The sequence below is a fragment of the Eptatretus burgeri genome, chromosome 11, assembly GCF_056783735.1.
Source record: "Eptatretus burgeri isolate ZD-2024b chromosome 11, Ebu_testis_v1, whole genome shotgun sequence".
NCBI lineage: Eukaryota > Metazoa > Chordata > Myxini > Myxiniformes > Myxinidae > Eptatretus > Eptatretus burgeri.
Genome location: NC_140971.1, coordinates 67,546,469 through 67,569,397, shown reverse-complemented (window position 1 = coordinate 67,569,397; position 22,929 = coordinate 67,546,469). Strand labels below are relative to the sequence as shown.

The 22,929-nt window shown below is 42.5% G+C and overlaps 1 protein-coding gene across 1 annotated transcript in view; it reads right to left on the bottom strand.

Annotated features, from left to right (window-relative positions):
- The window catches only part of LOC147017282 (uncharacterized), a 350,244-nt gene that overhangs the window by 216,625 nt on the left and 110,690 nt on the right, over positions 1–22,929 (bottom strand). The window contains exons 6-16 of the mRNA XM_085847971.1: positions 21,766–21,855; positions 21,379–21,456; positions 20,927–21,019; positions 17,955–18,121; positions 17,728–17,843; positions 14,658–14,764; positions 12,352–12,567; positions 10,087–10,214; positions 9,051–9,144; positions 8,439–8,593; positions 7,503–7,764 (exon numbers count right to left, since the gene is read on the bottom strand). Coding sequence (XP_085704097.1) covers positions 7,503–7,764; positions 8,439–8,593; positions 9,051–9,144; positions 10,087–10,214; positions 12,352–12,567; positions 14,658–14,764; positions 17,728–17,843; positions 17,955–18,121; positions 20,927–21,019; positions 21,379–21,456; positions 21,766–21,855 — 1,506 coding nt within the window. The remainder of the gene's footprint in view (positions 1–7,502; positions 7,765–8,438; positions 8,594–9,050; positions 9,145–10,086; positions 10,215–12,351; positions 12,568–14,657; positions 14,765–17,727; positions 17,844–17,954; positions 18,122–20,926; positions 21,020–21,378; positions 21,457–21,765; positions 21,856–22,929) is intronic.

Below are 22,929 nucleotides of genomic sequence, written 5' to 3'. Positions count from 1 at the left end.
GATGGGGGCAGAACCTAGTTTGAGGCCTCAACCACTGTTTGTATTCAGGTAGATTAATAGGACTTTTTAAACTGTATTAAGAACATGCGGTGGGGATACATTGTTCTTTGTATGGCTTGCCAGGGGAATGAGCCTTGACTATCTTTGACGACATAGATTAAGATGTCTTGTCCACATGTCCTCCCAATGTCAAACTGGCCAAGGCTGGGCATATGGAGGGGTCAGTATGCACATGTTACTTCCAACAAAAAGAGAAGGTCCCTCCTTTCAGCTGTCGTCAGCATGTGGGAGGCGGTCCTTGAACCAGTCCCAACTCATGATTGGTTTGGACATCCAAATTGGTGATGATCAGCTGTAGCCGGAGCAGAGAGACCCCTGGGCAGAGAGACACTGGTTGGCTTCAGCAGTGAAAGTGGAAGGGGGGGGGGGGTGGAGGATACTTGCCACAGGCAGAGTTGAAGAATAAAGTCACATGTCCAACCCTGGGATGGTTTCATATCTTCTCTTTTTGAGTCCTCCTGCCTGCCCTCTTGTATTGGTGACTACTGTCTGCTTTCTGCCTTGGACAGCTCCATCTTCTGCTTTTTGCATCCCAGCACTGATTCTTTGGTCTGTTTGGCCCCACTCACTGTTTTGATAGCACATACAAGTCCTGCAACAGCCTGGGGGTTTTCACCATGTGCTTCCTCCTTTGACTTAACCAGTTGGAATGCATGACTATTGTGTGTGTAGGCCCATATAGCTGGGGTCACCTTTTCGGCATAGTTCCTGTCTGTCTTTCTGTTCAGGATTTCGTTTTGTATCATCTTGTATTCAGTTATTTATTTATTTATTTCTTAAAGAGGTGTGATGTGCATCATTTTCCCAACATTTTGCCTTGCAGATGTTTGGTTTTAATTTGGACACCTGATGAACTAAAATGTTAACAAACCTGATTTATAACCGACGTGGTGTCAGACTGCGCCGAAGCATGGACCAACATCATCACTCATCGGTCCAAGAGTAAAAGTGACCACTTGGATTAATAATTATTGAAGCGACAATCCGGTGTGGTCAGCAACAACCGGGACAGTGAATATGCACTTTCAGTGGCCCATAGTGGAGTGCCGTCCATGTGACAATATTATACAGTATCTATAAGTATTTTGGAATTACAAGTATATAAACTATCAGAGAACAATGGAGTATATTTGTAATATTAATTATATTTAAATTTTTCAATATTAGAGAACTTTGGGCCAAGTTCACTGCCTGTGGCATACAAGACCACCTTCATACCTGGCTATCTGACTTCCTATATGAACACATTCACTGTGTTGCTATCAATATATCACTCTCCTCTCTTCTCTGAGTGGAGACCTGAGTGCTCCGAGGCAGTCTTAGTTCCAGCCTTGTTCCTCATCCACATGAACGAACTCTCTGACACTCTGGAAAACCCTCTCTTCTTTTTTGTGTGGGTGACTCCATGATATTTCAGACAGTACCCAAGACCATTGAATGTCACACAGCAACTGAATCACTCTCTGCTGGACAAAATGCTGGTCTGATGAATGGGACAGGTCAGGTCAGGTATGGGAGCAGTGCGTCGCTGCATCCACTTTCCACCGGTACTCCAGGGGCCTCCGTCTGGCCACCCCCCAGGCAGATACCTGGCCCATCCCCATCTCTTTGAGATGCTGATCAACATGCTGCAACCACGAGGTATGTAGTCGGCCCATTGGCCTCCTCCACTCACGAGGCTCTCTCGCTGAGAGAATCTGGTGAGCAGGATCAGCATCAGGAAAACGAGCCACATGTCCTTACAGCCGCAGCTGATATGGACAATGCAGGTAACAAATCTCATTTGAGTCTCTCTCAGCAACCGCTCATTGAAAACAAAGTCTGACCAGTGATAGCCAAGGATTCTCCGCAGACACCTGGTACCAAAGGAATGAAGTCTCTCATCTCAGATCATTGGTCAGAGTCCAAGTCTCACATCCGTAGAGCAAGGCTGGAAGCACAAAGCACCTGAAGACTCAGCCTCTCATCATCCTGCACAGGTACAGACTGCCACACCCAAGGATCCAGTGAATTAATGACTGCACAGGCCCAACCCAGACGTCTATTGACCTCTAGCTCACAGCTAGCAGAGAAATGAATATCAGTGCCAAGGTAAGTGGATCTTTCCATGACCTCAACATCCTCACCACAAACAGGTACAGACAAGATAGCAGCATCAAAAATGTCATTGAAAGCCGGGAACTGAGTTTTGACCTAGGAAACCCATAATCGCAGCAGCTGTGACTCCCCAATCAGCACATTGAGGGCCCCCAAAATGACATCCAGAGTCTCCGCAAAGATGACCATCATCTGTGAAATCAAGGCCAGAGATCTTGACATTCCCAAACGATGCACCACAGCTAAATCTCCATGACATCCTCCCCAGAATCCAGTCCATACAAGTGCTGAAAAGTGTGGGAGCCAGTACACACCCCTAATAAACTTCAGTAACCACTGGAAAGAAGACAGAGATGTACCACCACGTCTCACAGCACTCTCAGTACCAGAGTATAGTTCAGACATGAGATCAATAAGTTTTGCTGGCACCCCACAAAGACCAAGAATCCTTCAGAGGGCATTCCGTTTCACTGAATCAAATGCTTTACAGAGATCAACATAAGCTGCAAGCAGCCACTGCCAAAACTCTCGTCTGCGTTCGGTGAGGACCCGAAGAGCAAGGATAAGGTCAATCGTTGACCTCTTTGGTGTAAAGACTGACTACACTGGGTGCTGGTGCTCAAGGAGATGGTGGCTAACCTGATCAATAATTATTCGAGCAAAGACCTTGCCCGGCACTGAGAGAAGCGTCACCCCTCGGTAGTTGTTGCAGTTTTGGCGATCCACTTTCCCTTTCCAGGGAGGGACAACAAGGCCGCTCTTTCAGTCAGTTGGAATGATGCCTGTGTTCCAGGCAGAGCACAGAACTGCATGCAACAACATGAGTCCAGCATTTCCACCAGCCTTGAGAAGTTCAGCATGGATGTCACATATCCCAGGAGCTTCACCCCATTTCAACGGTTCACCGCAGCTTGTTTCCACAAATGAAGGTGGATCACAGTTGATTGGAGGGTCAGCCTTAGGGTTACTTATACCTCTGACATCCAGTCAACAGCTGGTGGATCAGCCTGGTACATCTGCTCAAAGTAACCGGCTCAGCAGGCCTTCACGTTGGACTCCTCTGTCAAGACGATTCCTCGAAATGCAGTACACCGCAGGATGGCTTGGAGGAACACAATGCGCGAATTCCCCTGTAAGCAGGATGATAATCACTTGACCACAGGTGATGCTCTTCCCCTTTACAGATTCTTTGCACATAGGCCTCCTTGTCCACCCTTAGCACACGTGCAGTTTTATGCCTCAACTCCCTGAACAGCTCAGCTCTGCCATTAAGCCTGGCCCTGCGACTGTGGTCAATGGTATCCAGTGTCCCTTCAGAGACATAATTCTTCTTTGCCCTCAGGTGAGTTCCAAGACATTCACCGGCAACATTAAGGATGGTGGTCTTGAAGGCACTCCACAGCTCTTCAGGATTCCCCAAGGCACCCATACCCCCACCCCCCAAAATCCCCACTCAGCTTGTTCGCAAACTCCTCAGCTGTCCTCTCATTTTGAGCTTGCCAACATCCAGCCTAGGCTGGGATGGTACCATTCTCCAAGATTTAAGCTGCAACTTCAGAGTTGCTTCCACAAGTCTGTGATCTGTATTGAGGAACTGAGCACTCCTGTTTACCCTGCAGTTCTCCAGCGACCATCAACAAGAACATGGTCATTTTCCTTTGCCACACCACCAGCGTTGGAATACCAAGTCAAGCGATGAGCATGTTGGCGTTGAAACCATGAACCAGCCACCCAAGTCCGTGAGTTCTTGCAAAGATAAGGAACTTAGTGCTATTCTGGTTCACAGTTTCAGACCCAAGGGGACCAACACATGTGTCATAACCACCCCTATCAGTTCCAGTCAATGCAGTGAAATCCCTCAAGACCAGTCGAGTATCTTGCCTGGGGCACTGATCAACCACAGACTCAAACGCGGCATGGAATGCGTCCTTCACGGTGAGATCACTCGCCTCAGTTGGAGCATATACAGAGACCAGGGAAACGACACCCAAGGAGTGATGAATGCTTATAGTCTCATCACATGCTCATTGACCAGTGTTACCTCAATTATCATTGGAGTCAGCTTATTGGACAGAGTTACAGCAACTCCTTGGGCATGGTAACCATCAGAGCAATCAGACCAATCGTAGGTATAACCACCCACTATGATCTCACCACTATCCGGTCTCTGAACCTCAAAGAGTGCTGCAACACCAATGTTCAAACGCTTGAGCTCAGATGATAGCAGAGACAGGTGATCATCCTCTCTTATGGATGGGACATTCCAGGCACCACCCCGAAGGGACCTCCTCAGGTTGACCGAAGGAGACCGCCGTCTGGTGGATGACACCTCAGCACCGTCTGGTGGACGACACACACTACCGCAATCTGACGCGGGTAGGTTACTCCGTGGTTTTCCTCCTATCATCAAAGAGTGGGGGTCCCAAAAGCTTTGCCCCAATCCCGTCATCCGGTGAGCTGCCCTGCGAAGGGCACGAAGCGGGTTTTCGATTTTCTTTGCGTTTTTTCTTGTGTTTTGTGAAGTGAAGGGTTTTATGGTGGCCAGAGTGTAAATCCTGCCACCAACCTCCAAAAGAAAGTAACCCAACTGAAGGAGGATGTCCGCAGACACAGTTGGCCACGAGATATGGATGGTCGTTGGCTCACAAGGAGCTCCTCCACCCTTTGGCGGACAAATATTTCATTTCCAATAAATCTCACAGTCTCACCCTGTTGTTCCAGGAGGATCATCAAATTATCCTACCTATCTATTTCCATGGTTAGTCACTGAAAGAGGCACTTACAGACCGAACCATTAGCCATGATCTCTCTTGGGTCAACCACATTGCTAAGCTGGCTTTCAAAGCCAGCCACAGATTTGGCATCCTCCATCATTACAAGTCATCCCTTGAGGAATCAGAACTACTCACAGACTTCAAGGCCTTTGCCCATAGCTCAAGGAAATATTACTTCCCCCTTTAGGATGGTGCCCCAGCATCACATCCATCTCTACTGTAACCTGTGGAATGTAAATCTCTATATCTTATTGGAATCTCCCACAATGAGGCAGAAGCACAAGAGTTGTCTCAAATCACAGACAGGATAGTGGTCTCTGTTTATTTTTTTTATCACCTCTACTCTAGTATAACTCCTGCAATCACGCTGACCCTCCTCAGTAACTCCAAGATGCATGCATTATTCCAATAACATCCTCTTAGTTAAACTCCCCAATCCTGGCTTATTGCTCACCTCCACTATTTTGTTCCTCTTTTCTCCTGTTTGTGGAAGAACTTTCCTGAGGCTGTTCAATTGTACTCCCCCCCCCCCCAGGGCTTCATACAGCAGTAAAACCTTTCTAAAAGTAAAACCTACTCTAAAATAAGGTTATTTTGTGTCAAAGGTAAGGAACTTTGAGCTATTTTCTCCATAACTGAACTAATTCAAGGGCTCAGCACTGATGTGCAGCACTGCTGACAACACCTCTGATAATTATAAAATGGCACATGCTTGCCGGCAGCAAGATCTTAATAACATTCACACTTAAGCGAACAAAGTGGCGAGTTACATTTTGCCTGACACTTGTCAGGTAATGACAACAAGAGATATCTGAGCTGGATGTTCCCAACTTTTCACAGTACCACCATTGCACAGTCATCCAATGTGTCCCAGCAGTGTCATCACTATGGTTACAAGAGCAGAACAATGGTTTGGAGCTTGAAGATGAGTGGCTGACCTCCTGGCCCCTAAATCAGACAACACTCGGGCCAGTGTAATGAAATAGTCACCGTTCATCTGGAAGGGAGCATCTGAAAAACACCATAAAGTTTGACTTTATTCAAAGCAGACTAACTCTCTACCATGTCAAAGCCAAGTTTGTTTCCTGTCTCACAAATGTTGTGTTGCTGCAGTTTGTACTCCACAGAATGTACTGCAGCATATAATTTATCCCATTTTAACATCATCTCCAAGGCCCAACCCCAGCACCATCAAGAACCAGAAGGTAACACCACAATCTCCAAGTTCCTCTTCAAATCACACAACACTGAGATGGATATCGATGATATTCCCAAACGTATTGGGACTGGAACTAACATGAATGGACATATGTTCAAAGCATTTATTCAATTTCTAATCGTTTATCAGTATCACCAACACTTTGTACCAAAATATTTAATGACACCAGGCAATATATTGTGCTATGACTACTCTCCAGGAAGTGCAAGTTCAGTAGTGGATTGTGCTTGGTTGACACAAGCTCTAAGGCACCATTCCAAGACTAAATGGCAGAGTAGTTTCATTGCATTCCTGTCGGAGTTCAGGACTGGCCACTGAAGACTTTAAATGTCTTTGTTCTTGAACCAATTCTGAAGAGAAAGAGTGTGCTGGTAAGTGCTTTCTCATACTTGTAGAATAATTAATTGCCCTCACCGTAATATTGCATCAAAGCTAGTAGTGCAGTGTATATTCTAAATTGTCATCACAAGACACTTTCATTAAAAAAAAAAAAATTCTATGCAGGTTTTGAGGGTTCATTTCAAGGTTGAATGTGCTATCCAAATACAGTGTGTGCTGCTCTCTTTAATCGTAGCAAGATATAACGTCCTAGAATGTCTTAACAAGTACCATCACAAGCCAGCCATCACCACACTATCTGAAACAAGTTACATAGAAGGCCCAAGACTATTTTCTTCAGATACAAAATGCTGCCTATAAAGCAGCACCAGCATATTAGCCAAGGCTCAGTAATGGTGGAATAAGCAGACAAAAATTAATAATTAAATTCTGGTAAAATGTACATTCCCTCGATGAAGAGAGAATAAGATAGCACCAACAACATTCCATCCAGAAGGACATTAAAAAGGTGATCTTGCACTAAAGAGATGTTATATGAGATGGCTTTGTAGTCAGTCACGTGAATAAAATATAGGGAATATTTATTTCAGAATCTTTTTGTATCAATGAAGAAATCGCGAAAAATCTATGTGATGTGATGAGTTTAAAATAGTATAATATGCATGGTATATGTGAGAAATATTACACATCCAAGCAGGAATTGAATTTAGGTCATCTGATGAATCATACAAGTGCTTTGCCATCTGAGCTATCTGGGTGAACTACTGGCTGAGCATGCAATTCTCTCACATATAGAAATGCCACTCTCTTTCCGCCGCTGCTTCCCGGACACTTACTGCCAACCATAGGAGCAGCAATGGTCTGTCCACGAGAAGGTCTTCCCCCCCATTGGGGGACAATTACATAACCACTATTATTCACCACAAGGGGTGTAGTATTACAATTGCAAATGAACAGGCAAACAAACAATTTGTATATGTTGGAAAAATAATTAAAAGTTTTTTGCTTCTTACCTGGTGCTCTTCAACCCAGGCCAGAGCCTTTCGTAGAGCAATGAGCGCCACATCATCGTCGGAAGGTTTAACACCCTTTGTCTGTTTGGAAGCTGTCTGAGTCTGCACTGCCGTGCTCTTCAAGCCATACTGTGTCTGGGTCTCTGAAGCCACAGTGTTTGGCTGCCATGTCTGTGTCCCCATAGCAGGAATATGACATCCGTCCACCAATGCTGTGAACTTCGTCCTCAACCCACTGAGACGCTCCTGCAATTGAACAACCCTGGAAAAAAACCCCAACATTGCAGGACTTTACTCAAGTTTTTGTCTTCTTTTTGCTGTCTTGTCATATTTTAATTGTTCCTCGAGTCCAGGATGTATAACAACGCAAAGCATTTGTATCTCTTTCTTTGAAACCCAAATGCTTCCTTCAAATAATGGCATAAGATACTGCGTAACACTACTATAACTACTACTACTGGAGCAGCACCAATTATTCCCACCTACAAGTGGGCCGAGCTGGGGAAAACCCTTGGCCCAAGTCTTCCATGAACCGGCTGGCCAGACCTGTCATTCAACTGAAAGTGATGATGAAAGGAATTTGCATTTTGTTCAAGGTGCCGGCAATAACAAGCCTACTCTTAAAATGCACTGTGAGATCATTAACATCCTCCAGATAATTCTCGCAGACAAGACACCTTTTTAATGCCCCTCAAAGGGATGGTGTACTTTGTGATTTAATGCCGTTCCTGCGGAGTGCTGATCTGACAGTTTGCAGGACAGACATGAATCAAACCAAGATTAGACAGCTCAAAGGTAAGCGCTCTGTATCATCTTGTCGGACAAGAGCCTAAATAAAATACTTAACTTATTTGTATTCAGGAAAAAGCCAGTGAAAAATCTTGCTCATTTGCCAATTTTGCTCTTGCCATGCGAGTGTTTTTGTTTTTAACATACCGAGAGACATCTTGCTCTGCCTGAAAGTATTGGCCATCTTGTAGGGTCTGCGTGTCTGCAGAGAGCTTTCTTAGTCGTAAGTCCAGTTCTTGCAGCATGGCTTCCACTTCGCGTCGGTGTTGAGGTGAGCGGCCAGTTTCCACTGCAAGACAGTCCTGGGTATGGTTGGAGCAGCAGGGGATGGCACACAGCGTTTAGAAGCAGAAAATGGAAAAAAAAATGTGCAACCACAAAATGAGATGATCACGAGCAGACATTTTGGGGGTGATTTTGAACAAAATGGATGGACTTGGAGCTCAAAAAGTGGAAATCCACCAACCAGTGGAAGTCTGACTTGTTTACAACAGAGTAAAAAGCAAAACAAAACAAAACAAAGAACTCACTTTGAAATGAACAAAATAAAATAAAATAAAATATTTTTTGAAGATATGAGAGAAATGTAAAAGATGAATGAGGAATAAAAAACTCAGGAATGAAAATGCCAATCGGCTCATTGTGAAAAACCTCAGTCACATGGGCAATCCCATAAACCCACGTGACAAAACATATATGTGAAAAGGTAAATTTGTGGTGTTTTGTGGACAGACAGGGAGACATTCTGGGATTCCTTACAGCCTTTATGAGCTTGCTAATCTGATTGAGTGTGTCTTCACAGCGCGTGCACTCTCGCTGAATCTTGCCTGCCAAATGCTGGAGGCCCTCCAGGCTACGATAACATAGCACACATGCACAGAGGGGCAGGTTTACCATGTTGGCACCACAAAAGGACTGACAAGAGATGCGATTAATATGGAGAAGAAGAAACCAAGGTCTTGCAGAGGACTCAGAGAAAATATACCACCGAGCTGAGAAAAACAAGTTAAAATTAAAAAAGATCTCCACTATGCAGCACCGATTGAATTGTTTATTTTTATACACCAGGGAAAAATGTTAGAGTAATACAATAATGCAGAAAATGCTCAAAGAATACAATAATGCAGAATATTTAATTATATAGATGTTTCCATGACAATTCAAATATACGTGTGTGTGTGTGTGTGTGTGTGTGTGTATATATATATATATATATATATATATATATATATATATATATATATATATATATATATATATATATATATATATATATATATATATATATATATATATATATATATATATATATATATATATATATATATCCATCCATCCATTGGGACCATACTCTGTACAGAGTGTTGGTGCTGCCTAAGCAGGCTCCTTGGCCATTGGACACAATCCTGGATGGGTCGCCACTACAATACAGTATACCAGCAACCTGGCACTTATTTTGCCAACCTCAGAAGGATGACAGGCAGAGTCAACCCCACCTGGTATTGGTTCAACAGCCGAGTTGGATTTGAACTCAGGATCCTGACCAGGATCCAAAGACCACCACTCAAACCATTATGCCAACACCAGGTATCTGCATGATTGTAATATATATATATATATATATATATATATATATATATATATATATATATATATATATATATATGTGTTTACACACACACACACACACACACACACACACACACACACACACACACACACACACACACACACACACACACACACACACACACACACACACACACACACACACACACACACCAAAACGTCTCACCGCTCGATTTCAGCCCGAAGTTCCTTCTCCCTCTCAAGCATGGCCACAATCAGGCGTCCCCACTCCTTTTCGATATCATTTGGGTGCTGGCCCTGGGGTAAACGAATGTGTCCGAACTGGATCCAGGGCTGGATGAAAATAGAAAAAGATGGAAAGACAGAAGTAAAAGTGGGACAGACCGAAAGGGCGTGATTGGCAGAAGGGTGAAAAATGCAACAACTTGGATTAATGTGATCCACTGGGTTGAGGATTATTAAAATGTAAACAAGTAAAAAGGTGTGATGTTGTGTGTGGTCGCCCAATAAGTTAATAAAAGGGAGAAAAGATGATAACACGGGATGCAACCTTGGGGAGTGGGAATATATGCAGACCTGTTGTTAGTATCTTCATAGTTTAAAGATGCTGGATTGAATTCTGGTAAATGATACAGTTTGCTAACTTCATCTTTTGAAAGTCTGATCTTGGACGATCAGCATGGATTCTGTCCTGGTTGCTAAATTCTGGACATGCTATGCTCCTCTCTTAACAATGGATGAAGGCCTGAAATCACAACCAAGAGGTTCGGACCATCTGCCGAAACATATCATGGGCATTCGATGTAATTTGGCATCCAGCTTTGCTCACCAACTTTACTGCCTGTGCCACACCTGGATTTCTGACTTCCACTGCACGCATAGCCAATGCATCCATCAAAGGATCCATCTCCTCTCCCAGTGGAGGTTGGAGTGCCACAAGGCAGTGTCTTGGGCACAGTCTTGTTACTCATCTACATGAAAGATCTCTCTGATGCTTTGGAAAATGCTCTATCCGTTTTCTGCACAAGATTCCACATTGTCATACAGTACCCCATGCTGCTAACAACCAGACATCAGCTGCATTACTCTCTGCCGATCTGGAATTTATTACATGTATAGTCTGATAATGGAACATGTTTCAATCCTGGTAAATCTCAGTCTTGTCACTTCATAAGGATTGTCAAACAAACCCACCTACAGAATTTCATGGTCAGCCACTGGAAGAGGTTCAGTCCATTCAACTTCTAGGCCTTACCATTAGCCATAGCCTCTCCTGGGTCAACCATGTAGCAAAACTGGGTTCCAAAACCAGCCGCAGAGTGGGAGATCCCCATCTTCCCAAGTAATTTCTTAAAAAATCAGTACTACACAGCCTAAACAGACCTTTGTTCAGAGCACAATGCAGTACTGCTCTCCTACATGGTCTGAGGCTCCAGCATCGCACCTGTCTCTCCTGAATTCTGTGGAATCTAAATTCTCAACAACATTGTAATCTCCCACAATGAGGCCGAAACACAAGGCCTGTTGCTCTCCATATCACAAACAGGACGGTGGCCTCTCTGATTTTTTATGACGCTCCTCTGGTTACTCTCTCAGCATTCCAACTCTCCCTAGATTCTCCAGAATGCAATAATCTGCACACTCAGGAACTCACTTCTGGTTAAACTCCAAAAATGAAGGCTTTCTGTACAACACTCTTTTCTCCACTTTGTGGAAGTGCCCTATGCAGATTGCTCAATTGGACTCTTTCTTCCAAGACTTCAAGAAAGTGGTGCTACCTGTGATTTAAACCACCTGCAGGACATGAGGAGACATCAGTGTAGTGATATATGACTTGCAAGGAAATTGGACAACAGTGGACAAATCAATGTACTGCAGTACTGTATTTGGGTTATTAATGTGGGATCCCAACACCATGAGTTTGGTGCTGTAATGGCGGCTGGGAACACAAAACGGGACAATACTTTTATGTTCTGCATTGCATGACTGAAGATGTCTGTACATATGCTTATACAGTTCCTAATTATCCTTTTCACAACTCTCCCAAAACTATGCAATTAGAAGGTGACACATTTATACATGATCTAAGGCTCGTGGTGGAGCTGCCACACACACATGGACATACAGACGAACATACGCGACACAACATTAGAATGTTCGATGAGAGAACACTCTGTTACAGATTCATAATATCAACCATACAAATGTGAAAAAACACACACACACACACACACACACACACACACACACACACACACACACACACACACACACACACACACACACACACACACACACACACACACACACACACACACACACACACACACACACACACATACTCGTGGTCAGGGATGCATCATTTGTTATTTCCATGTGAAATATTTCATATCCGTTATGTTTAACATTCAAGCAGTAAAAGCTTTGGCATCCTAATGTGAAACACTGAAACAAGCCATCAATGACCCACCTCGAGGGACTTGTACACATTCTTGATGCGAACCTTCTCCGACTCTTTTGGTAGTAGTTCCATCTCCTTGAAATGTACATACTGGCTGTGCAGGGCATGCAATTCTGTGGGGTTGTTGGGAAAGTCCCGAACCTGCATGTTCAGAGTTTGCTGCTTGAGCCATTGCAGCAGTAGAAGGACCATCTCCTGATACTCCATCCATCGTGCTTCCGCCTCCTTGTCAACAAATTCAAATAGCACCACCAGTGTTATAACGAGGAGAGAACTATCCCTTACCACAAGCTGAACCATCTCAAGGGTGCAAAACAGAATGATTACCATGCTCAATCAGAGATTGATGCAAACATGTAAAGGCCCGGTCACACCTTGACGTTTTAGCCAACGTATGCCGATTTTTGAATTTTTTTTCTAAAACGCTGGCACACGTTGAATACGTTATGGGTAAGTTTTGATAACATTGAGAGCACGCTGAAAAACACTGCCATACGTCGTTGTACGCTGGCTTTAAACGTTGTACTTTTTGGTTGTCCTTAAATTTTTTCATGCTTGAAATTTCACGACGTATGCCGGCGTATGACTCACACGTTCCGCTACGCTGGCCACAAGTTGTATGCACGGTCTGCGATCGTTGACAGACGTCAACACATGCTACTTGTAAGTTAATCATAAGTTGAGACACGCCGAGGTAATGTTTAGCGTACCCGAAACTTATTTCTAACCTATGATTAACGTGTTGTTGGCACGTTACGCGATCGTTGCCACACATCGACAGACGTTACTTTTAAGTTACTCATAGGCTGAAAGACGTCGGTATAATGGATCGTCCTTGCGTCAGCGTCCACGGCCACGGCCAGGACACTTATTTGCAGCATTCTTCAAACTTTTCTTCGGCATGACGAGGATGTTCACACTTCGATGTCTAGCTTGGCTATGATTCCAATTGTCCATCGGCAGCGTCTATTTAAAATAGTCGAGCTTGAGCGTTTTAACACGTTCAGAAGAAACGCTTCAAATTTCCAAACCCCAGCGTCAAAAAACAAAGGTGAGTGACAGCAATTTAAATCGTTCATTGTAAACAATGAAACTAGCTGAGTGGTACCGTTTAAAAGTCGTTGAGTGTAAAAAAAATCCAATTGTTGAGCGCAAGCGTCTACTTTCAATAGTGGAGATGCAGCCATTTAAATCGTTGAGTTTATCATTTAAATCGTTCAATCGTTAAACGCAAGGACGATCCATCATAACCCACACCCTCCCCCTCACACTCACCTACTACTGCCAACATGAACAAACTACTACTAATACTAATACTAATACTAATACTGATACTGATACTGTTAGTTACTGCTGACATGGACATCGACTCAAAAAGGAACTCGAAAACACTGTTGGGTTCCCCTTTTATGAGCAGCATTTTTATATACCAATTCCCAAAATCGCTGGGAACACGTCTTTATATGGCAGTTGTAAGCTAGAAACACGTTCATTTATTTTTTTTTGTCGACTGGAAGACGTCATTGGAATATGTCTACATACGTCGATGTGTGTTGGGACTACGTAAAGAATTGGTTCAAAGCACGTCAAACATAAGTTAGAAATAAGTTTCGCGTAAAAAAGACATTACCGCGACGTGTTTCGACTTATGAGTAGCTTATAAGTAGCGTTTGTGGACGTGTGTAAGCGTCCACATATCGTGTGTAAAACTTATCCCCATCGCATGCGGAACGTGTGTCATACGCCGAGTACGTCGTAAAATTTTGAACATGTTTAAAATTTCTTGACGTACTCTACTTACTACGACGTATGATAGCGTACTTTAGCGTTGTACTCACGTATACCAAACTTACTCATACCGTATTTGACGTGCCCCAGCGTTTTAGACACATTTTCTTAGGTCGGCATACGCTGGCAAGATCGCCAAGGTGTGACCGCGATGTTGACACTTCCATTTCTACGGCAGTTATGATTCGAATCGTTGTGCGTCAGCCTTTTAATAGGCTACGTCACGACATCGTCGGCGATGCGTGCAACGCACTATGCCTAAGTTAGACTATCGTTGGGCATCGGTGGTGCAGGCCGACAACAGGTTCAGCATTCGTTGGTATAAGTTATCTATAACACAACGAAACGTTCTGTGTCCGTTACCAATGCGTTATACATAAGACCAAGTCGCTATGAATACGTCCGAATCTTTAAAAAAAAACATCAAAAGTTCAACGTAAGCCAGCGTTTTAGATACATTTTAATACATTGCCATCGCTGGCTAAAACGTCAAGGTGTGACCGGGCCTTTAACAGCGATGAACTTACATTGGCATTTACGCCATCGGCAACATCTGGAACTCGAGGCATGGCATCATACATTGAAGAGACGTATGTGATAATGGACTTCTCATCAGGAGCTGTCACATCCACATCTGCAGATGCAATACAAGCATGGTCCCATTAACAATGAACTTCAAGAGGTATTATGGTAGAAAATATAAAATTAAAATAAAGACATAGACTAGAAGGGGCACTCGGTAGGGCACATACCTCTGCCCCGCAATGGCTGATCCAGTAGAATATATCAGGGCCAATAATTTTTTGAAATATCATGCTATATATCGGTTTGGCCCTATCTTTCAATGGTGAACCACTTAAAAAATTAAAAAACTCTCGTATCCGGATCCGGATTCAGATCTTCATTAAAAATGGAAAGAATTCTTCCTCGTCACATACCCAACGAGTCCACCAACCTTCGTCCAAATCCATCCATAACTTTTGAGAAATCATGCAATATATCGGTTTTGGCCCTATCAATGATGAAGAATCACTTAAAAAAACTCTAGCAGTCGAATCTGGATCCGGATCTAAATCTAAATCTAAATCTAATCAGTTCGTCCTTGTCATACACCCAACCTGCCCACCATATTTCATCTGAGTCCATAAATAACTTTTTGAGATATCCTGCACACAAACAAACTCGAAAGAGCAATCAGAGATTGCAGACCCTCGCCAGAACTTGTTTTGTGTGGTGTTTGTGTAGTTTTGTGTGGTGTATTTTGTGTCGTTTGTGTACTGGTGTCATATGTAATTAATGAGACATAATTAGAATGGCCACTTTATAACTGCTAGCAGTGATGACCGGGTACCAAGACATCCCGCTCTGATGCAACCCTGCTTTGATCGGACACTTGACCCTGACTCATGACGATTTTCATTATTATTCAATTGAATTTAGAATGGGTTTGAATTTTTTTTAAATTAAAACCAAATGGAAGATCAAATAGGTACAGTCCTGCACTGGAATCATCAAAACGAACTCAAACAAGCAAAAAGAAAAGATGAAGTTATCAGGAGGAACCGGGAAAGGATCCGCATTTCAGCTGCTACTCCTCTACCCTCAAATCCATCCAGGCACAGACAAGTGAGCCTTATTCAAACAAGAACAAATGTGTCCAAGAGCCACGTCCTAAAGGTTTTGTTTTCACCAGAAGAACAAGAACAAAAACAAGAGGAAGAAAAAAAACCAAAACAACAACAACAACTTCCAATATTTCGTCACGTGCCTTGACGGAGCCAATAGCGAGACCCGTCATGGGCGATCGCCGTTCATGACGAGAAAATAGTGTATTTACGAAATTACAACACATTAAGTGGAATAATCTTTAAATAGTAACGTGAACCTTTCGAAACTTTAAAGCAAATGTCCGAATATATTCAAAAGTTCATGATAGACACTCTCAAAAGGCACCCTCAATGCGAGGATGTGTACAAGTGTTTAGTATTTAAGGAGATCCGGATCCTGTATATAAAAGAGCCGTGTCCCAAAGGTTTTGTCAGAAGAAGAAGAAGAAGAAGAAGAAGAAGAAGAAGAAGAAGAAGAAGAAGAAGAAGAAGAAGAAGAAGAAGAAGAAGAAGAAGAAGAAGAAGAAGAAGAAGAAGAAGAAGAAGAAGAAGAAGAAGAAGAAGAAGAAGAAGAAGAAGAAGAAGAAGAAGAAGAAGAAGAAGAAGAAGAAGAAGAAGAAGAAGAAGAAGAAGAAGAAGAAGAAGAAGAAGAAGAAGAAGACGACGAAGAAGATAGAAAATAGAAGAACAACAACGCGGAGCTCTCTTAAGTAAATAAATAAATAAAACAAAAAGAACCCAGATCAAAATGATAAATAATTCTGGCTGTGAGAACATGTGTCTGATCAAGTTGAAATTTAAAACATGTATTCTCTATCACTACAAGATCATAATTGTGAAGGTTCATGTTGATTGATTGAGCGGTTCCAGAGAAAACATTATTTAATATTTTTCTTCAATCCAATATGGCTGCCAAATCATGTGACCTCTGACATCATATGTGTGAACCTTTTGCTCCTCATGGATAGTCGGTCATACGTGTAAAGTTTCGCCTCAATCTGTTCAGCCACTTCAGAGAAGATTTTTGAAGGTTTTTTTTTTTTCAAAAAACAATATGGCTGCCGAATCACCTGACCGATGACGTCATCAAGTTTTTTTTCTGTGGACCATTTTATCCCTAGATGCCCTCAAAATTTTTCATACTGATCAGATGTAGCGTTCTACATATGTAATTATGATGTCATAACGTAGACGCCGATGACGTCATTAAAAAAAAAATCAGACTTATTCCCCATGAGGAGTACTTGCTATGTACTAAGTTTCAATTTTTCCCTTGGTGTGGTTTCAGAGAAACAGAGGTCCAAACTTTTTACGTTTTTCCAATATGGCTGCCACCCCACGTGACCAATGACATCATAATTATTAAAACATTCCACATGAGCAGTCGCACACATGTTGAAAATTTTGTCTGAATCCGCCAAGCGGTTGCAGAGCAAAATATGAAAGTTCTGTGCGGACAAACAGATAGACAAACCGACACAAATGCAATACCCTCTCCTTCGGCGAGGGTAACAAACAGACAGAGGTGAAAACATGCCCTCCTTCCATGTTCAGTGGTGGAAGTAATGAAGTGATTAGAAACTGAGATGATGGGATACAACCACAAAGTAAAAAAATAAAATTAATTCAAATATTCTTCTCGCATTTTTTACTTCTAAGAAGACAATTTCCAAACAACTGCATCACCAAGATGTGGGTAACAGATGCAATGTGGTGCACCCAGGTGCTTTATGGGCAAAACAAGTCAATGAAGGTGAATAATTATTATTTGACAAAAGGTGAAGTGCAATAAGTTGGGCAAGTGTCCATATAATTAGAACTGAAGAAATTTGGCATTCACAAATCTCACAATGCTGGATGGAGCAAGAAGCATTTATCCAGAATGAAATTGAAAGGGACAAAGTTGAAGCGAAGAAGCAGCCTGAAAATGTTATTCATGAACAAGAGCATGACCCTACAAACTCAACCTTTCCCAACAGGCCAGACACACCTTCTGGGTCAAGGAGTCGAGTTACTCCAAGCTCTTGCTCGGCCACAGTGAAGGCAAATTCCAGATTTTCTTGATTTGATCTTCCAGCAATCTGCTTCATGTCCACGAGATCTGGCCTGGGTAAGGATGAATGAAAATCAGTGTTAGTGACTACAAGTCATGGAATCGAATCACATGGATTCAAAAATCAAAACCTGAATCAGGCTCAAATATAGAGTGAGACCAACCTGTGCTTGTGGATAATTGCTGTAAAGAGCCTCCCATCTCTCCAAGAATTGGTGAAATTGTCACAGCGCAATGCTGGCTGTCCCTCTATCATTCGCTGAGACCACAGCAACAGCTTTTCTTTGGCGGTCATCTCCGCCGATTGCCCAGACACCTGGATGTCTGAGATCTGGAAGAGGGTGGGAATTTCAGGGCAAAATAGGAGAGACTATGAGTAAAAGAAGAATGATTTCAAAATGAGTGTGATGAAACCCGAATAGTGTCTACCGACTAGGAGCAAGATGGTTAACTTGCTAGATAGGCATCGAGAGCAGTCGGAAGCCGAGAATAAGTTGCTTTGATTTCTCTGATAGACTATAAGAACTTGAATTGGCATTGGCCAAAGTTCTCCTCAAAACCTGAAGCCATAGGAGTTTCTAAATACAAAAGACTGGGCACTGCTTGCTCCCAAAAAGTGAAGCGGAACCTTGGGCAGTGAAAATTACCTCCATGTTGCCAAGACGTACGTACATTGTACCGAGCTCTGGATCAACAGGCCCTCTGTAATTTGAATTGCCAATATATATTGTTTGATTATCATTTTCATCAAAAACATTGAGTTGGATTGCTTTTCTTACCTCCTAAACCATTTCACCTTGTCTCATTTTACTATTAGTTCCAGAGTACAGAAGAGGTGGGAAGTCCTTACACGTACTGCCAGGAAATCAAATAGGGCTTACCAAGTGATCATGACGTGAGACCATGATGAACACTCAGTAAGTTCTGGCATTGTCTAACAATGTGGGCTTAGCTATTGTCTAGACCACCAGACATAACCAAACCCTCAAAACACCCATTCTGGCATTGTCCAACAAAACCCACCATCATCGACTGATTAAACAAAGCTTTTCATTGGCTGAATAAACGACCAACTACTGCTGATGTATCTACAATGGAATCAAGCATGCTGCCAGCAAGGACAGCCGAATGCACTATCATCGTGTTGCCATTGTCACACAGATAGATGATTTCAAGCACGCTTCAATATGAAGTAATAATGGCATCAATGTATTACCCTGCTCACAATCCATACTGAGCTTTGCCTCACACCAAAACTCGAATCTTAGGGAACACAGGTGAATGATTCTGATCCAGAAAGGTATTTTTTTCATTGCAATTTTACACTGTCGATCCAGTTTCTCATATTTTCTCTAAAATAAAAATTTCCACACTGATGGTTTTGGATAGTAGTTCAAGGTATTGCCTGTGGGGGGAGAGTACATTCCATTTATTTCCTTTTGACTGATGTACCATATTCTGTGTTACGGAGTGTTGGTTCTGTCAAAGCAGTTTCTTGACCGAGAGGCATGCTGGGCAGTTTGCCATCCCTCTCTCAGCAGTAGTTAGGGCAAGAATTTGGAATTTGTTTTGGATGCCGACGATAGCTCGTCGACTCTTCATGAAGGACACTGTGGGATCTATGACGTCCACCAACTAATGCCGGCAGATGGGATGCTTATTTAATTTACTCACAATCTTTTCCCTGCTCCATCTTGCATTATCTCGTTCTCTTTTGCAATCACATTGTTTCTGTTTCTCCTTGTTTATCTATTTCAGCTTTTGAAATTTCTTGTGGCCTCTGGAAACTGAAAGTTTAAGAGAAATTACCTGATGCTGGCCTGTACAGATCTAAATATTCCTCTCTTTCGCTGGAAAGTCCCAAATCTGAGTCTAGAAAACTTAAAAACAGAAAGTTGGATTGGTCTATCAGTCAATTGGAAATTTTGGTAATATGATTACGTACATAAAAATAAATCTTTCCAATCCATGTTTGCAATGAAATTTACATGAGGCAACCGAACATACATACAGTATAAATATTCACGTATTCTGTCCAAACCGACAAACTACCCACCCCCAATATCAGGGGGGGGTAGTCAGCCATAAGAAGTACTCCCTCAATAACACACCACTAACCACCCCTTCTAACCCCCCGCCCCCCTTTTTCCATCATTGCATTTCAAAAGTACAGTATATTATATGAAATGCAAATTCTGCAGTAAGTGCTTAACTCTTCAAACTGGTCATTCAAATACAATAAATATGGTTTTAAACTCCTTACACTTTTCTGTAATCCAAAATTAGTCACCATGTAAATAGTGCATGTTATGACTAGAACAGCACTCTTTGACATCGTGACGTCGACTGATATGCTTCCGCCCACATTATTACATCATTCTACATACTGTACCAAGTTTGATTTAAATCCCTTCAGTTGTTCTCAAGCATCACATTTTTATCTGACATGACCTCATGACCTCTGACCTGGTGCTGAAATCAAATCAGTTCATATATTACATCATTATACATATTTGTATCAAGTTTGGTCAAAATCCAATCATTGGTTCACAAGTTAGTGCGTAGTAACAGAATTTTTACCTAAAATCTGACATGACCTCTGACCTTTGACCTCTTGATGACAAAATCTAATCAGTTCATCTTTGCATCATTAAACATACTTGTTCCAAGTTTGACTTAGATCCCTTCAGCTGTTCTAAAGTTGGCGCGGAAACAAAACGTATGAGGGACGGACGCACGGACAGACAGACAGTTGGACAGGCAACCCAAAAACATAATGCTTCCGGTGACTTTATCAGCGGAGGTATAAAAACACATGAGGTTCCTTACAAGTAACTTAAACACAGATACCATAAGGCTTATCAAAGTCTGTACTATGATTGCTAATATATGATTGTTTATTTGTGCTCTACCCTTTTAAAATGCTGAGCATTAAGCAAGGAAACAGCACATACCATTTGTCAAATATTTGGTATGACTCAACCAAGGTCAGGGTTTGAACTAACAACCACCCATAATCAGAGAAAACACTCAAACCATTACATGACCCAGTGTGGTTGAAGTCACTGCTACTGGTGTGCAATTCATAGAATATTCTGCAAATATTGTCTGGAGATTTGTTAAAATGGTCACTGACCTGGAAGTGCAAGATTATGGTCCATATCAAGCCAAGCGTCAGCTTGGGGTTTCCATCTGTGATGTCATTGTTTCTGATGTTCACAAGTTTGATCTGCATTCGCACATCAATTTCCTTGATAATTATCGTAATAGTAGGTGGTAGTAAATAGCACAACTTATCAAATCACCTGCATATTCTTCCATGCAGATAAGCTGAATATCATTCTGTTGTCCAACTTATTCCCTTACACTGCACAAAGTTCATGTTATATTAATCTATATTGTCGAAGCGATGAAACTGACCCCTCATCGGGGTTCATGTACACACATCACCATGATTTATGCATCCTCATTGCGTTCCTCCCTGTTTCCCACCAAACCATTGCCCTCGATTCATTTCTCAAGCTGACCACCAAAGCTAAGGTCACACATTAACATTTGCCCTTCACCCTTCACCCTGGTTTTCCACACCTGTCTGTGTTTGAGGTAGTCCAAAGCCATCTGCACGTTCTGTAGTCGGTGGAAGCGCATGAGGCCTTTCTCTCGTGGCTAGAGAAGCCACAAAAGAGTGGAAGAGTGACGAAAAAGATGCATTAAATGTATAAGTAAATGTAGGCAGTTTTCACGCATCATCATTCATATTAGAATAATCGACGAAACAACAATTTAATACTTTTGTTATCCTGTGTTCAAGTGTTGAGCATTTAATCATTAAAAGGCTCTTGGACCATTGTACACACAATCACATGGAGCAGCAGTGTGATCTGCAGGTCAATGTCCATGATCACACAATGCAAGCTGTCTTAAAACATATACACCTCCATCTACGTATGTGCACTTGAAGTTAACAGTACACACCAAGGTATCTCCAGACAGCACCTCCAGCAGCGATATGAGATGGTGCCCGTCCCGCAGGTCTTCATACAAGTCGTTGATATGTTTACGAACCTGGGAAAAGAGGTCAGGGAGAGAGTGACGTACATGGACACAAAGGTTATGAGTCTTCTAATGTTAAATGTTTTTTAATTTTTTTTTACAAGGAATTAAAAGGAAATTTTGCACAGGAGGAGGCCATTCTGCCCATCATGCCTGCACCACACCAATACCAGATTTAATAAATCCATTGATGCCCCTTCCCTTAGTGTGCAGCCTTTTAGCTGCTACACTGGTACTCATTTCACCGACCTCAGAAGGATGACAGGCTGAGTCAACCCCCTGGTGTTAGTTCTCCTCCTGGGAGACAGGATAGTTAATGAAATTATGGGCCTTAGATACAATACAATACAATATAACTTAGTTTAGAGGGGCTGATTAGAGGGGCAGGAGATAGAGATAGAATAGAGGGATTAGTGGGCAGGTCGGGATAGGATAGGTTATGGCTGAAGTTGGCAGGCCGACTTGCTGCCACCGCACACACCTGCCACTACCAGAAACAGCTGCTGCCTCGACCAGTTGCCTGCTTATTCCATCGGCCAACTCACTCACCTGTCCAGCCATGTCACCTGCCAGCCATGCAACCAGCCAACAATGCCACCAGCCAGTTTGCCACCATTTGTGCCATAAAGGTTGTGAAGCCACCTGATATGCCATTGTAGTGGGCCAAAAAGGTCGAAGACTTCTGAAAGGCCACATGGGCCTTGTCTCATTTTTTGGCATTTGGCCACATGGGCCCAGAAGACTCCCAATTGGGGAGAGGCCACATGGGCCCTGTGCAATTTTTGTGGACCATGGAGGCCAGAAGACTCAACAGTTGTTAAGAGGCCATATAGGCCACTGCTGTGTCACAGGGTGCTGACAGTCCTTTGCAGTATTAAACACTGTACTTCGATGTGATAACAAACATGTTGAAAAATGATTTACATTCCTTATTTATCCAAAAGGTCATCCCACAAAGTAGTTAAAATAATATGAGCGAAACATCTCATTCATATTCATAACCCTGGAAGTACTGAAGGCAGCGATACATTGTGACACTGCCAAGGAAAATTAACAACTCTATTATTCTGACTGACTTACAGTTTT